The 17680-nt window shown below is 39.5% G+C and overlaps 1 protein-coding gene across 3 annotated transcripts in view; it reads left to right on the top strand.

The window, feature by feature from the left end:
- The window catches only part of LOC103099392 (carcinoembryonic antigen-related cell adhesion molecule 5-like), a 203353-nt gene that overhangs the window by 170737 nt on the left and 14936 nt on the right, over window positions 1-17680 (top strand). For 2 of the 3 annotated variants that reach the window (XM_056825354.1, XM_056825356.1), the window contains exons 14-15: window positions 6989-7264; window positions 7637-7888. In XM_056825354.1, coding sequence (XP_056681332.1) covers window positions 6989-7264; window positions 7637-7888 — 528 coding nt within the window. The remainder of the gene's footprint in view (window positions 1-6988; window positions 7265-7636; window positions 7889-17680) is intronic. The other variant, XM_056825355.1, reaches the window with a different exon arrangement.

Here is a 17680-nt window from a genome sequence, read left to right as displayed (position 1 = left end):
AATAAGGTAGCTGAAAACTTGTATCTGTTTAAAATATTTTGTTTTATTGGTCCCTTAATATAAATATAAAATGATTACAAGCACTTTTGTTCTCCTTTCTGTACCTGAGGAAGGGGATAAATTACTTTTGGAATGTTTTAGGACAGTAACTGCTTGACTGCACTTGTAGTCTGTGAAGATTTTTCCTTTCTTTCCAATCCTTTTTTAACGCTTTAGTTACATGTTTTTAAAACCTTGATATTAAATCTCTCTCAGTATATTAATGAAAAACTTAACAACTTCCAAATTGACTTTGTTTAAAGTTCTCTAACAATGTTTCCTTAAGATTCCAGTTTTCCTTTCATACTTTTGCTCCATGCAGAATAAAACATTTAGTTTTTGTCCCTATTACTCTTACTATAAGTATGGGAGAGGCGACTACCTTTTACCTAGACTTAATAGCCTAATAATGAATCTTATTTGATTTCCGAACTGGTCAAATTTCTTTTGCCAATTGCACTATACATAATCTGCATAAAAATTAATTTTCTTCACAGCACAATTTCATACATATTTTGTATTCATCTATTATGACATCATAACAAATTACATTTGAATAGATATGTTTCTTCTTATTCATAGCACATATATTCCCTATCAAGTATAACATTGTTTACATCTTCTAACATTAGCCATACATCACATACTTATCAACTATGCAAATTCACATATGCTAATTACCAGTTCTGAACTTCTACAATCTCAATGCTAACATGTTGCTGTCTTTGAAGGATATCTCATTTTGAAATTCAACATTTAATTCTTAGAAAAAAGTTCTCCACTATAACTGTTGAGTGACTGAATTTGACATATAAATATCTTATGTTTTAGTAAGCATCCATTATGGTTTTTTGTCTTTTAGAAAGGAAAATTCCTCTTGGTGTCAAGCTGTCTATTAATTACCTTCAACCAGTTCTGAACTTATTTCAATCACTATCTCTTATTGGTTCTAGTGTTGATAAACAGACCTCTGGCTTGAACAGAATTGAATTTAGCTAACATTTCACTTCTAACTGAGACACAATCATCACCATAAAATTCCACTCATCACAGTACATTTTCAGACTAATTAGCAGTTTTCCAAGGTTGCCTATATAGATCTTTAATATCAAATCTAAGAGAAGAGCCAGTTTGGGGGATAAAAGTCCCCTTTGTAGGTTACAAATCATTCTTTCTCTCTTTTTTTTCTGAATGGGCCCTTTCTAAAACAAAATGAAAGAAGATTTATGGAACATAAATTATTTCTTTTCGGCGGAGGACTTTGAAGTACTTTTTTGTAAATGGCCAATTAGGGAAAATGCGAACACAAAACTTAGGATGCAGACACGCATCAAGTCACACATAATAAACATTAAACACATATTAGGGAAGCATGCTTTTAAGAGTTAAGGTGTTTACTCAAGATCTTGAGGAAGAAAGAAAAAGGAAGAAGAAATGAAAAAGTCCATCTTGTTGTTTCCAAAGTACTGTCCCTTTAAAACTGTTAGAGGTGAAAAAAGGTTTTGGCTCTATGAGCCTTAAGTGTAAACATTTGAAAAGGCAGGTGACAAGGGATTGAAAAATGGGCTTTTCTCTGCTAGAGTCGAGAATCTGGGGGTCATGGAGTTGGAGGATGAGGGGGACCCCTCATTCCTGACCATCCACTCCTCCTTTCCTCAGATGGAGGGGTTACTGGTGGTTGTCTAGCCGATGGGGATGTTATAAGATTTTAATTCTGGGCTAACTTTTTCTTCTGTGTCTAAATCTACCATCCTTACATTACGGAACCACAGACCGCAATTTTGAATAAACTCCAAGAATTAATCAGCTGTGACTTGCTTATTTTTCTCTCCTTTATTCCACTTTTCTGAAAACTGTGTTTAATTATTTCAGTGAAAAATTTTCTTTCTTTCAATTCACTGTGTCCCATGGCAGCCCTTTTCTTCTCCTACCTTAACCTGTTATGAACGGCTCCTCTTATATTGGGAGCCCTGGATTAATCCCCCCCACAAACCTTGCTCTGTCCATGGGGGGCCTGGGACCTCTTCGGGGCGGGGAACCTGATCCATTCAAAACTTTTAGGGTTTGGGGAAGGGGATTTAACTTGACAGGAATGGTCCTGTTCCAGCACCAGAAATGCCACAGGCAAGGTCCAGCCTCACTCGAGACTCCAGGGGTTCCCGACAGGTGGCAAAGGATCAGTCAAAATAACAAATGGAAGACAGCTTAATCATTGCGGCCATGGGATTGCTTTGCATCTGATAGCTGCTCTGCCATCCCCAGGCTTGGTGTTTATTTTTATGCCCATTTTCTTTGCACATAGATACATTAGCTAACACACATGTTCAAAGAGAGATAATTGGAAAAGTGATACATTAACTTTTAACAAATCACTTGATTAACATTCTATATTCATATATTGTGATTACAGACAGCATACAAGATAAATGATTTCATCACAGGTGGCTTAATTTTCTCATTACCCTGTGAGAAGTTTTAAGCTTACAAACAATCAAGGAAAATTACTTATTGCTTTTAACGAAATACGATAATTATCAACAGTTCTTAAAAGACAATTCAACAATCATATCATTGAGGTTGAGGGGTACTGGAAACATAATTCAGATTTCATATCAGACTGGTCATTTCTCAGGGTTCTTACTAGGGAGTTTCCCACTGGTGACTTACTGGTTTGTGTAATCCAGTCACTGAGGCATATTGAAGCTTGATGAACTTGTACTTATTGTATGGGTCTCTATGATTGATTTGTGTGCTGGCTTCATGAGAATAGGTTTCTGTGAGTGAAAAGTTTTTGGGCTTGGCCTGTAGCTGTGGTTTTACTGGGGATTATGTACCTAAGTAAAGTTTAACACATGATAGTCTTTTGGGATTGGGTTTGAGGGTCTGATCTTTCAGTGATGTTTTAGAGAATTAGAGTACAGGTGTTTTGCTCTGGCATTATTCCTTTTCAGACCAGGGGAAATAAAAATCATGTCAATTAAGAGGTCATGCAAATGGGGGCTGAGGGGACAATCACATCTTCCCAAGGGCCACACTGTGGCCTCCTTAGTAACACACGTGCCTCTGTCAAGGAGTCCTGGCCTGATGGCTCCCAGCAAGCCTGTTTATAGGTCTTGGCATTGTTGCAGAGTCAGTCCAGAAATCCTGTTCAGTTCAGTTCTCCAAGGCATCCCAAATAATTTTTGGAATGAAATGAGCAGGGAGTCAAGTCCATTAAAACTGAATCCTGTTTGGTCTGTGTAGTCAAGGAAAGCCTCTGGAGCTATTACCTTGAGATGCAGCCTGCTGACAGCTCTCCTCCATCTCTCTTTTTCTCTAGCCTACCCTCTCCCTGTTCCCTTTGCTGCCTCTCCATTTTTTCTTGCTCTGTCTTCTTAGATCTTATTTCCTTAATTTTGTGGGTTACATACTCTAGGTCTAGCAACTCTTCTAAAAACAGAGAAGTAAAAACTGTTTCCTAGAGAAAGAAGTTGAAAAAAAAAGGAGGAACAATTAATAACTCTGAAAAGAACAATGAGATCCACAGCAGTAAATACTGTGTGAAAGGCATGTTTGGGCCAGGGAGGGGAGACTAGGGCCTTAGAGAAGGTCAAGAAATTGAGGAATCATCTTGATTTCTCTCCCACATTATGGGAGGGAGACTACGAGAGAGGAGAGTCCGGGGCCACAGAATCCTACTCTCCCATCTTTCTAACAAAAAAATAGTAGAGTTCCCAATCAGAATCACCAAGATTCCAATCATAATCCCTGCCCCTTCTGAAAAAGAAGCCATTACCTCCTCTGAAGAGTTGATCTGTGGGGGCAGCTGGGTATCTCAGTGGATTGAGAGCATGGCCGTGGAACAGGAAGTCTTGGGTTCAAATCTTGCCTCAGACATTTCTTAGCTGTGTGACCTTGAGCTAGTTACTTAACCCCCATTGCTTGGCCCTTCTGCCTTGGAAACAATACATAGTATTGATTCTAATGCAGGAGGTAAGGGTTTAAAAAAAAAGAGTTGTTCTGTGATAGACAAGAGATAAAAGGGTACCAGAATGTTGCTGTAAGGAGAAAAGATACTGACACATTAGGAAATAGTCCCTCCCTGATCAATGTAACCACTGAGCATCCCCTGGCAGGGCCATCAAACTCATTATAACTTGACCAGTCTTTGGAGACATGTCTCCCCTCCCCCTCAAGTCTTTTCTTCTTTGGGCTAAGCATCTCTAGTGCCCTCAATTGGTCTTTCAAATACACATGTGTGTGCTCATGTCTCTTCTCTGCTCATGACTCCCTACTGCCTACAGACTATCCTTGAGTGTTCTTGGTCTGGCTCCCTTCACAAAAGGGCATCAGACCTTTCAGATACTTCTGGCCATGCATTGTGTGCTCAGACAGCCTGGGTCTGCCTTTGGTACCCAGACTCACACTATGTACTTTCCTTCCTCTGAACATTTGTTTGGCCTATTCTCAGGATTTATACAGAGCTTTTATATATGGTCTCATTTCATCCAACAACACCAGGAGGGAGAAATTATTTTACCCATTTAACAAATCAGGAGACTGAGACACAGATAGGGACTTGCTAGTAACACACACAGCCAGTAACATTTTGAGACAGAATTTGAATATAGATCTTTCTCACTCTTAGTCCAACACTAGTCACTATGTCATGTCAGTCACTGGATCCATTGATGCTGCCAAAACACCTTCCAAAAAGTCCTACCATGACCTTCATGCCCAGGAACATGCTCACTGTTTCTTCATATTCTCCCCCCACTACAAAAGGTGGCTAGCTGACCTCAGATTTGTCACCTTCCCGGCCAGTCTCACTTGGCTTTACTGGATACAAATGGGAGGCTCATTCTTCCTCTCCTTAAACTTCCCAACCAAGACCCTGGGATGGAGTGCAAGCTCTAACAAAATAACAAGGTGAAAGGTCAAGGAAGCTGAAATATTTTTAACTTATGAATGTCAATTTGGAAATTAATTTTAAGACAGCTGGCCATGGATGACACAGGACAGAAGCCTGTCAATGCTCCTGGATGTGCCCCAGGCTTTACTCTGGTACACACACCTCTCTCAGTGGCAAGGCCTACCTGCTAACTAGAGATAAGGAAAGGGCTCCCCTTGGGTCATGAAGGCTCAGGGAAGATTAGTCCCCATTAGCTTAGATTCCCAGCATAAAACCTCATCTGAGCTTGAAGATCACCTTCAACATTCTCATTCTCATCTTGTAGGGTAGGAAACACCTAAGGAAAGAGAAGAGCCCAAAGCAGGGAATTCCAGAATCCAGTAAATGGGTATGAACTGCCTCCTGGGGTGGCAAAACACAGTCCTAGGCAGGAGAGATGTTATTGTGGGTTTGAAATCTCCAGCCTTGAACCAGGTCTCACCTGACTCCCAGCCAGAGACTCATCCTTTCGTATCCTGATAAGAACTGATCTATTCCCTCTCTCTTCCTTTCCTCTTCTTTCCTCTTAAGAGTTAAAGTAAGTTTCCCTTTCTGAGCACAATTTCCCCATGGCCTGTCCCTAGTCTATCTTCTCCAGTTTCTCCCAATATTCTTAAGAAGATGTCAAGGTAAGGAATCCTGGCTTCTGGAAGTCCAGGCTAAGGAATCATAAACTCTTGGTAGTTCTGCCAAACTAGAAAGGCCTCAAATCCAAGTACAGGTGTTGGATGAAGTAGTCTGTCATCCCCAGTCCATGTGAGATTTAAAATGGTTGAGGTTTTAAATTGTAGTGATTAAAATAGTGGAAGATATAAATTGTGATAGATATAAGAGAGGGTGAGTAAATTTGACCGGAGAAATATGTTTCACTACAGTGTCTTGGGTTTTAAAATCAAATATAAGGTGGTTGCCAGGGAAATATTCCCAATTATTCAAATACCCAAGTCAATTGGGTTTTATAAAGATTTTAATTAACAATACAATTTGTAATCAAAGAAAGAGAGAGAGAGTAAAAAAGGAATAAGTATGAAGGGTCTCAAAGCCAATATGGCCTAGACCTGAGTCTTAAAAGAGAAATCAGGCAGTTTTTTATAACTCCCCATAAGATCTGTCTAAGTAAGTATTTCTAATGACACCAGGCCAGCAGCATCTCAGCTGCTTTCTCAAAGAGTGTTCCAGACAGAGATTGTTTCAAAGGGCCTCTCTCAAGAGCCTCCAGAGCTCCTACCCCAGAGGGACAGAGCCCCTCAGAGGAGCTCCTCAAGGAGCTCTCCTTCAGAATGAGAATCAGAAACCAGATCCTCCTCCTCTTGTTCTTCTCTGAGCTCATATTTTTAAGGACAAAATCTCCTCTGTCACCTCCCCTAAGTCCTTACATCTACCAATCACTGTAGATGTTTCTAAAGGACCACCCATTCTTAGTCCACACCTAAGAAGGTGTGGATTTTTGAGTAATTAACATCAGGAAAGCTCTGAGTAAGTTTTCCAGTTCTTTGTTCCTTGTAAATTCACAAGTTGCTTGACCTTTATAGGTACTTAGCTTAAGAAAAGTATGGGTTTAAGTACTTATCATTGTTCAGAAAAGAGTTTACAACTTTATCTTCCCCTAGGGCAGACCCAAGTAGGTATAGTAGAATTCTCACATTCCTGCTTTAAGTAGAGTTCACTGCCCAAATGGGGAATGGTCTTAATCCAATCTTATAATGTAGGGTCTGGGAAATTTTAAGGTTTACATCCAGCTTGCCTCAGCCCAGCAAGACTGAGAACCCAGGGCTTGGGCTCCATGTGAATGTCTTTGTCAGCCACAGGAACTGAAGCTGAACTTTCCTAAGGCCTGGAGGAGTTGAGATCTGCACCAGAGAAAGGGGGGTCTTTGTCTTTGCCTTTGAAATCACAGGTTCTTGGTCTCTGGCCCTCAGCCTTGCCAAGGTCTTAGACAGGCCACTTCCAAACCACTTATTTGGTTATAAGATAAGAAAAAGTACGAATACAGTCATTTTCTGTCTATTCCCTGCACAGCGCCACTGTCCAAACCTACCATCATCACCTCCAACAATACTGCAGTGGAGACCAAGGACTTCTCAATGACATGCAATGCTATGGGTCAAATTCATGCTTACCGGTGGTTCATAAATGGACTTGCCCCAGTTGGTAGCAGGATACAGCTGTCCCCGGATAAGAGGATACTCACTCTCCGCAGGCTCACAAGAAGGGAAAACAAAGGGCCCTATGTGTGTGAAATCGAGAACCCATTGTTTCAGAATAGGAGTGATCCATTCCCACTGAATGTTACCTGTGAGTATATTGCTTCTTCCTATATGGTGCCTGCTTATAGTCTGGTGGTGTGTTCCCAGAGGCCAGGCTAATTCAGTCCCTTCTCAGAGAGCTAAAGAGGTAGGCTCTGAGGTTCCCAACCCCCTTCATCTTTAGGGAGCCCAGATTGGCCTTGCCATGTGTTCTGGTTGAGGGTGGACAGCCAGGGTGCTGAACTGGAGAAAGCCCTAAGATCTTCCAAGTTCAGATCCAAACTCAAATAGGACCAGCTGTGAATTTCTCAGCTCAAGGGACGATCAGGGAGACATAGTGGTCCCTGGTGATGGGTTACAGACTAGGAGATGCCCTTCTTTCTACCTTAATCTCAATATGGAATCCTCCTCTTTCCTCCAGATGGCCCAGATATCGCCACAATTGTCCGTTCACCTGATGTGTACCCTACTGGGGCAAATATTACCTTGAGCTGTGTAGCTGATTCTAACCCACCAGCACAATTCACTTGGTTACAGAATGGACAATCTGTCAGCAACTTAGCCACATTTTCTGTTATTGCATCCCTGAATCATGCTGGAACCTATACCTGTACTGCATCTAACTCATTCACTGGCATGACGCGCACCGCAACCAAGAATATTATAATCTATGGTGAGTATCTGGATTGGGCCACCAACTTTGTGTTGGGCTTTCTCTTTCCCTGGTATGAGAAAAATAGACATAAGATATTCTGCCTGGTCCCATGACACAGTGCATTGTGGTAGAAAGAGCCCTGAGCTCAGAATCATGAAACGTAGATTGAATTCTTTCTTTTCTGTCTACTATCTGTGCAGTAAATGACTCCTCCTTTCATAGCCTAAGTTTCTTCATCTGGAAAAATGAATAATATTTGTTCTGTGTATAATAGGATTTTAGGTGGAGAAAGTCCTTTTTACATGGTAGACACAAAATAAAAACGTTAATTGTCGTCATCATCTTTGTTATTGATATTGTATTATTCTCTTCTGTCCCAGTGACATACAACCTTCTTTGTGTCCCACCTTCTAGGACTGCAGTTTCAATGACTGCCCCATACTCTTTCCTTCAGTCCCTTTCCCTTGGTGCTGTGAAACCACAGAATATTTCTAGTCTTGGTTGGAGTATAAGCTCTGGTCATGCAATGGGGCTGGTCTTGGTCCTCTTTGGCAGGGAAATTCTGGAGATGGAAAGGAGAATGTAAACTTTGTCTGCTTTCACACATAGGGATTCACCATTGCTTCTATATTTTTCCTTTTTGTAGCATAAAATGCCACATGGAAGCATGTCAGTTATTTAACCTGATTCTGATCTATTGACTTTAGCCTCCAGTAACTGTTTCCACTGTAGAATTCCTGCTGCCCAATTAATTCACTGGTCTGACTTTCCTATGTACAGATGACAGACCCTCCATTCCCATAATCACACTAATGGCAGCAGGACCATAGAGAGGTCATCTCTGGCCTTAGTTTCCTTTTATTTCATGCAGCTTTATTGTTATAATTCTTAGGGGTATCCCAGCTTCCTGTCCCTGACTCTGGGTATATTCTGAATGGAGAGCAGGGGGAGAAATGGAATATTGATGTGTGGAAGTGACCTCTGGAAAGTCAGATACCAACAGCATATACTTTACAGGAGGGATGACTTTTTATTGGGCTAAATCTGTACATAAGGATGCTTAAAGCACACATTTTAATTTAGCATATAATTATCTGTGTATCTTTTTTTTTTGGTTAACTATTAAAGCTTCCTCAGAGGGGAGAGAAGCTTTAAGGTAGGAAGATAGAGATAGGATAGAAGTTTTAGATACCACAAGGGGGATGACGGAGTCAAATTAGAGATATGAGGTGGCAGGAATGAGTCTTTATTAATTTTCCATGAGCCACAGCTAAGCTCTGATCAAAGGACCCTTCCAAAGGCTTTTACCAGTCCAGAGATCCACATTTAATCCCACACAGGTCAGAGAGATGAAAGAGAGATAGAGAAGATTTAAAGATGGAGCTTGGCCAGAGGCCAAGTCCTGCCAGGACAGCCATCAGCTAGCTTGAAAGAGAGAGAGAGAGGCAGAGCTTGCTGGGCTATATATAATCTTTGATATGCAAATATACACAGTACACAGGGATGATGATCATTGGTAATGACAAGGTATAGGTGTGGTTTCTCTTAACCAGGTGAGCACAAATAAACCTGTGTTCCCACTTAACCTGGGGGAAGCTGGGGTCAAGGGTCAGAGGCTTTCCCAGCCATGTGCAATACTTAGCATGCTCAAGACTGAGCATGCTCTCTTCTAAGGCAATCTGTACATACCGACTGTTCCCCTTGCCCATAGCTAGGGGTGGACTGCTACAACTATTTCCCAATTACCTTTTGACCTGGTTCAGGCAGCACCTGGCAATGTTGCAGTCTATGTATTTGACACCTGTGTTTGAAAGGAACTTTTTCTTAATTTACTTTTTCCAATTAATCACAATCTATTTTCTGTTCCCCTTCTACCTTCTACCACTAATGAAAAAGAATATGTTTGGGACATGTATGGGTTGTGTCTGCCTATAGCCACAAATTAATATATTCTTAGTTGGACACCTGAAAAGGAGAGTTAGAAACTGAGGAAAAATGGGTAAAGGGGATATAGAGAAAGAGGGAATATAATAAAGGAAGAAAGACTCAGAGCCAGGAATTAAAGAGCTTGGGATCCAGCCTGTGTGCTCCTCTGATGATGGGAGAGAGAGAGAGAGAGAGAGTGAACTACATATTTCCTCAATCTTTTACTGGAGGATCAAGCAATGGGGAATGGGAGGTAGCTAATGTTCATGTGACATGGCATAAGACTTAATATCGGCTCACCTGACAACTACAAGATCAAAGAGGAGTAGATTAACTCAGCATATGACCTTGTATGGAATCTGGTCTGGCAAGGTGGGAACTAGGACAATGTGGCAGCCTACCCAGGAATTCTTCTGACCTTTGGGATGTAGATTTGAAGAGTAGTCAAAATTAATAGAGTACCTATTAAATACAATGATCAAGAACTAATATATCTGTGAATATGATACCTGAGCACATAGGTTGCAATATTAATATATTAGTAATTCTTTCAAGATTAAAATACTCATGTGGACATATCAAGGTAAAGTAATTCTCAATCTCAATAAATATCTGTTGCAACTTACAGCCTGAGTCCATCCTATTTCTGAATTGAGGCAGCTGATTTCATAGCAAGTCTGTAGCTTTTTGTAGGAAGTGAGTAACTTATTATCATGGGTCTTCTGCAGTCCTTGTCAGCCACTGCATTGATCAGAGGTCCCAAGTTTTTCAAAGTTCTTTGACTTCACAACACTATCGTTATTGTATAAATTACCTTCTTGTTCTACTCACTTCATTCTGCATCAGTTCAGACAAATCTTCTGAAGTTTCTGTTCTTGAACTCATTCTGTTCAATGTTCCTATGAGTGACTTGGCTCAAATGAAATAATATCTTTAAAGACCTTAGTAAATGGTGACCATTAATGTTCTAGTAATTCTGTAGACAAGCAGAAAGCATAATTTTGGACCTGGAAGGAAAATATAGAGAAAGAAAAAATTGGCATGATAGGGATGGTAAAAACAGATAGGATGTAGAAGTAGTTCAGGAAGCTGGTACAGTAGGTGGAATGTGATAATATGAATATTATTGGGAATTGATATCAGGTCCTATCCTGGAATACAAAATGTCAAAATCACAAAAAAAAAATCGACCTCGATGGGCAGTTACTAGTATACATGTCATAGAAAAAAGTTAAATTAATGGGGCATGGTTGATTTAAAAAAAGGGGAAATTGGATACAGATCATTAATGCCAAGTTAGATTTCATAAAGAGATCTTGGGGATGATTGAGAGAACCACAAAGTTATTATCTGTAGGAAAGGTAATAGAGTAGTTGAAAAAACATAATGCAAACTTTATTTTAACCCTTACCTATCAGACGTAGGATCAATACTATGCAATGGAAGTTAAGTGAGTGGCCCAGGGTCATATAGCTAGGAATTATTTGAGGTCAGATTTGATCCCAGAACCTCTGATCTCTAGGCCTGGCTCTCAATCCACTGAGCTACACAACTATCCCAACCACTAATGCCGTCTTAAGAGAAGCATGTCCATTTCCAAGAATAAGGAGATAGCTGCCCTTCTTTACTATCAGATGGCACTTTTACTATTGTATTTGGTTCTAGATGACACATTTTACAAGGGGCAACAGTGAACTGGGGAGTGTTCAGCCAGATTGCTGAGGGTTTGGGAGTCTCTGAAGATCAATTGAGGAACTACATATTAGAAAAAGGAATAGAAAGCTTTGGGGAGAGGCCTGATAGCAATATTCTGGACTCTTACGTGGAAGAGGATTTAGAAGTGTTCTGTGTGGCCACAGAGGGCTGAACTAGAATCATAGAGGCAAATGATGATGGAAAGCAAAACCCTTATGTGTGAGGAGAAATTGTTAACAAGTAATTATAGAGTCATGTACAACTCTTCCTGACTCCATTTCTTAGCAGAGATGCTGGAGGGGTTTGCACTCCTTGTCTAGCTCATTTTACAGATGAGAAAACTGAGGCAAAGATGGTGAAGTGACTTTCCCAGGGTCACACATCTATTGAGTGTCTGAGACCAGATTTGAACTCAGAAAGATGAGTTTTTTGACTCCAGACTCCATCCACAATATTTCCTAGCTGTAATTTAATCATTAATTAGAGCTTAATCCCCAAACCTGGCTCTATTTGGGGAAAAAAGCAAAAGTTCAGCTTGCTTCCCTCCCCCAATACTTAACCATTTCTCACCAATCCAAAGTTTTCTGCAGTGCGGTTGTAGCTTTGATCAGTCTTGATTACTGGTTCTGGTCAACATCTTGGTGTATTTTAGCCAATCTAAATAAACTATAATAACTTACTTAAGAATAGTTTAGGAAGAGTTAAATGTAAAGAGACTGAACAAAATGATAGTACATGTCAAACTGGAAAGAGAGAGAGAGAGAGAGAGAGAGAGAGAGAGAGAGAGAGAGAGAGAGAGAGAGAGAGAGAGAGAGAGAGAGAGAGAGAGAGAGAGAAGAGCAGGAGCAATTCCTTGGATTAACAAGGGGGCAGTTTCTGTCGGATCAGTTTCCCTTCTCCTTGGTTTCAACTTCCTTTCTCTGAGGGTTTCTCAATACCAGTCAATCTCAATGATAAATGACCTACAGGTCAGTGATTGATGATATCAAACAAAAACACATAATCTGGAGGGAAATTCCTTTTAACACTAATATCTCTTGACCTTTCTTCCATTTTCCCCTCTCTTTACCAATACTACTACTACTACTACAACTACAACAACAACAACAACAACTACTACTACTACTACTACTACTACTACTACTACTACTACTACTACTACTACTACTACTACTACTACTACTACAGCTCCAAACAATTTCTCAAATTAAAATATTACATAACCTAGTGTAGGAAAAAGACTACTGAGAAAGATCCAACACTCCATAGGCTAGCTGAGTAGGAGAATAATAGTGTATATGGCTGAAGGACTAACTTTGAGGTAGTTGCATGTCAGTGATGAGGCTTGATGAGGGAGGGGGAAAGAAACCCTGGTGCCTGGGAAGTAATCTTATATTTTAAGAAGCTCCAAAGACAACTCTTCTCTAAGTATCCCTTCTTTCTCAAGTAACTCAATTGCTCTGATTGAGACCTTAGTCAAATCATATCTGATACTTATTCAGGGACAACTACCATGTCCTTACAAAGTACAAATCGTTAGTATCCAATCCCTGCAAATAAATTTAAGAACCAACAGAGTTAGCCACCAGTGGGTTCTCCTAGTGGCCCCTTTGTTCTGAAAGACTTCTCCAATCTCCATTTCTGTATCTTTTTTTTTTTTAAATATATTTTATTTGATCATTTCCAAGCCTTATTCGTTAAAGACATAGATAATTTTCTTTTCCTCCCCCCCCCCACCCCCCATAGCCAACGCGTAAGTCCACTGGGCATTAGATGTTTTCTTGATTTGAACCCATTGCTTTGTTGATAGTATTTGCATTAGAGTGTTCATTTAGAGTCCATCCTCTGTCATGTCCCCTCAACCTCTGTATTCAGGCAGTTGCTTTTTCTCGGCGTTTCCACTCCCATAGTTTATCCTTTCCTTATGAATGGTGTTTTTTTCTCCTGGATCCCTTCAAGTTGTTCAGGGACATTACACCGCCACTAATGGAGAAGTCCATTACGTTCGATTATACCACAGTGTATTAGTCTCTGTGTACAATGTTCTCCTGGTTCTGCTCCTCTCGCTCTGCATCACTTCCTGGAGGTTGTTCCATTCTCCATGGAACTTCTCCACTTTATTATTCCTTTTAGCACAATAGTATTCCATCACCAACATATACCACAGTTTGTTCAGCCATTCCCCAATTGATGGGCATCCCCTCGTTTTCCAGTTTTGGGCCACCACAAAGAGCGCAGCTATGAATATTTTTGTACAAGTCTTTGTGTCCATTATCTCTTTGGGGTACAGACCCAGCAGTGCTATGGCTGGGTCAAAGGGTAGATATTCTTTTAGCACCATTTGGGCATAGTTCCAAATTGCCCTCCAGAATGGTTGGATCATTTCACAGCTCCACCAGCAATGAATTAATGTCCCTATTTTGCCACATCCCCTCCAGCATTCATTACTTTCCTTTGCTGTTATGTTAGCCAATCTGCTAGGTGTGAGGTGATACCTCAGAGTTGTTTTGATTTGCATCTCTCTGATTATAAGAGATGTAGAACACTTCTTCATGTGCTTGTTAATAGTTTTGATTTCTTTATCTGAGAACTGCCTATCCATTTCCCTTGCCCATTTATCAATTGGAGAATGGCTTGATTTTTTGTACAATTGATTTAGCTCATTATAAATATGAGTAATTAAACCTTTGTCAGAGGTTTCTATGAAGATTTTTTCCCAATTTGTTGTTTCCCTTCTGATTTTAGTTATATTGGTTTTGTTTGTACAAAAGCTTTTTTAGTTTGATGTAGTCAAAATTATTTATTTTACATTTTGTGATTCTTTCTATATCTTGCTTGGTTTTAAAGCCTTTCCCCTCCCAAAGGTCTGACATGTATACTATTCTATGTTTACCCAATTTACTTATGGTTTCCTTCTTTATGTTTAAGTCACTCACCCATTTTGAATTTATCTTGGTGTAGGGTGTGAGGTGTTGATCTATTCCTAGTCTCTCCCACACTGTCTTCCAATTTTCCCAGCAGTTTTTATCGAATAGTGGATTTTTGTCCCAAAAGCTGGGATCTTTGGGTTTATCGTATACTGTCTTGCTGAGGTCGCTTTCCCCCAGTCTATTCCACTGATCTTCCTTTCTGTTTCTTAGCCAGTACCAAATTGTTTTGATGACTGCTGCTTTGTAATATAGTTTTAGGTCAGGGACTGCAAGGCCCCCATCATGTGTGTTTTTTTTTCATTATTTCCCTGGATATCCTTGATCTTTTGTTCTTCCAAATGAACTTTGTTATAGTTTTTTCTAAATCAGTGAAGAAGTATTTTGGTAGTTCAATGGGTATGGCACTAAATAGATAAATAAGTTTGGGTAGGATGGTCATTTTTATTATATTGGCTCGTCCTATCCATGAGCAGTTAATGTTTTTCCATTTGTTCAAGTCTAGTTTTAGTTGTGTGGTGAGTGTTTTGTAGTTGTGTTCATATAGTTCCTGTGTTTGTCTTGGGAGATAGATTCCTAGGTATTTTATTTTGTCTAAGGTGATTTTGAATGGGATTTCTCTTTCTAGTTCTTGCTGCTGAGCTGTGTTGGAGATATATAGAAAAGCTGATGATTTATGTGGGTTTATTTTGTATCCTGCAACTTTGCTAAAGTTGTTGATTATTTCAATTAGCTTTTTGGTTGAATATCTATGATTCTTTAAGTAGACCATCATGTCATCCGCAAAGAGTGATAACTTGGTCTCCTCCTTGCCTATTTTGATGCCTTCAATTCCTTTACCTTCTCTAATTGCTACTGCTAGTGTTTCTAGTACAATGTCAAATAGTAGAGGTGATAATGGGCATCCTTGTTTCACTCCTGATCTTATTGGGAATGCATCTAGTTTATCCCCATTGCAGATGATATTAGCTGTTGGTTTTAGATATATACTGTTTATTATTTTTAGGAATGACCCTTCTATTCCTATGCTTTCTAGTGTTTTTAATAGGAATGGGTGTTGTATTTTATCAAAGGCTTTTTCTGCATCTATTGAGATAATCATGTGGTTCTTGCTAGTTTGCTTGTTGATGTGGTCAATGATGTGGATGGTTTTCCTAATGTTGAACCAGCCCTGCATCCCTGGTATGAATCCTACTTGATCATGGTGAATGATCCTTCTGATCACTTGCTGGAGTCTTTTTGCTAGTATCCTATTTAAGATTTTTGCATCTATATTCATTTGGGAGATTGGCCTATAGTTTTCTTTCTCTGTTTTTGACCTGCCTGGTTTTGGAATCAGTACCATGTTTGTGTCGTAAAAGGAGTTTGGTAGAACTCCCTCTTTGCTTATTATGTCAAATAGTTTGTGTAGTATTGGGATTAACTGTTCTCTGAATGTTTGATAGAATTCACAGGTGAATCCATCAGGCCCTGGGGATTTTTTCTTAGGAAGTTCTTTGATGGCTTTTTGGATTTCAATTTCTGATATGGGATTATTTAGGAATTCTATTTCCTCTTCTGTTATTCTAGGCAGTTTGTATTTTTGTATATATTCATCCATTTCTCCTAAATTGGTGTATTTATTGCCATATAATTGGGCAAAGTAATTTCTAATGATTGCCTTAATTTCCTCTTCATCAGAGGTGCTGTCCCCCTTTTCATCTTTAATGCTGTGAATTTGCTTTTCTTCCTTCCTTTTTTTAATTAGATTGACCAGTACCTTGTCTATTTTGTTTGTTTTTTCAAAGTACCAGCTTCTTGTCTCATTTATTAAATCAATAGTTCTATCACTTTCGATTTTATTAATTTCCCCCTTAATTTTTAGGATTTCTAATTTGGTTTTCTGCTGGGGGTTTTTAATTTGATCGCTTTCCAGTTTTTTCATTTGCATTTCCAATTGATTGATCTCTGCTCTCCCTTGTTTGTTAATATAAGCATTCAGGGATATGAATTTACCTCTGATTACTGCTTTGGCTGCATCCCAAAAGGTTTGAAAGGATGTTTCGCCATTGTCATTTTCCTCGATGAAATTATTAATTGTTTCTCTGATTTCTTCTTTAACTAAATGGTTTTGGAGTATCATATTGTTTAATTTCCAATTGGTTTTAGATTTGGTTTTCCATGTACCATTACTAATCATTATTTTTATTGCCTTGTGATCTGAGAAGGCTGCATTCATTATTTCTGCTTTTCTGCATTTGTGTGCTATGTTTCTGTGACCTAATGTATGGTCAATTTTTGTGAATGTGCCATGTGGTGCTGAGAAGAAGGTGTATTCCTCTTTATCCCTATTTATTTTTCTCCATATGTCTATTAATTCTAATTTTTCTAAGATTTCATTCACTTCTTTTACCTCTTTCTTATTTATTTTTTGATTTGATTTATCTAAATTTGATAATGGTTGGTTTAAGTCTCCCACTAGTATGGTTTTATTGTCTATTTCTTCCTTCAATTCTCCTAGTTTCTCCATTAGAAATTTGGGTGCTATATTATTTGGTGCATACATATTGATTAATGATATTTCCTCATTGTCTATAGTCCCTTTTAACAAAATATAATTACCTTCCCTATCCCTTTTGATCAGGTCTATTTTTGCATTGGCTTTATCGGATATCATGATTACCACTCCTGCCTTCTTTCTATCAGTTGAAGCCCAGAAGGTCTTACTCCATCCTTTAATTCTGACCTTGTGGGTGTCAACCCGCCTCATGTGTGTTTCTTGAAGACAACATATGGTAGGGTTTTGGATTCTAATCCATTCTGCTATTCGTCTACGTTTTATGGGTGAGTTCATCCCATTCACGTTCAAAGTTATGATTGTCATTTGTGGACTCCCTGGCATTTTGATTGCCTTCCCTAATTCTAACCTATTCTTCTTCGGCTCTACCTTTTAGTCCAGTGATTTACTTTGAAACAGTCCCCCTTGTCCCCTCCCTTGATGTTTCCCTTTTTAGTCCCTCCCTTTTTGTTCCCTCCCCTTCCCCCCTCTCTTTCCCTCCCTTTTTGTTCTCTCTCTCCCCCTCCCCCCCTTGGTTTTCCCTTCTCCTTACCCTTGTTGGGTAAGATAGAATTCAAGATCCCAATGGATCTGGATATTTTTCCCTCTCAGAGTTGATTTCCCTGAGATTGAGGTTTAAGTAAATCCCCCCCCCCCTCTCTTCCTCTCCTTCTTATAGGAGTTTTCTTCCCCTCCCCTTCCCATATGAATCTTTGTGTGAGAATG

This window comes from Monodelphis domestica, chromosome 4 (assembly GCF_027887165.1).
Source record: "Monodelphis domestica isolate mMonDom1 chromosome 4, mMonDom1.pri, whole genome shotgun sequence".
Classification (NCBI taxonomy): Eukaryota; Metazoa; Chordata; class Mammalia; order Didelphimorphia; family Didelphidae; genus Monodelphis; species Monodelphis domestica.
Note: the sequence above shows the minus strand (reverse complement) of the source record. Positions and strands in the feature narration are given on the sequence as shown.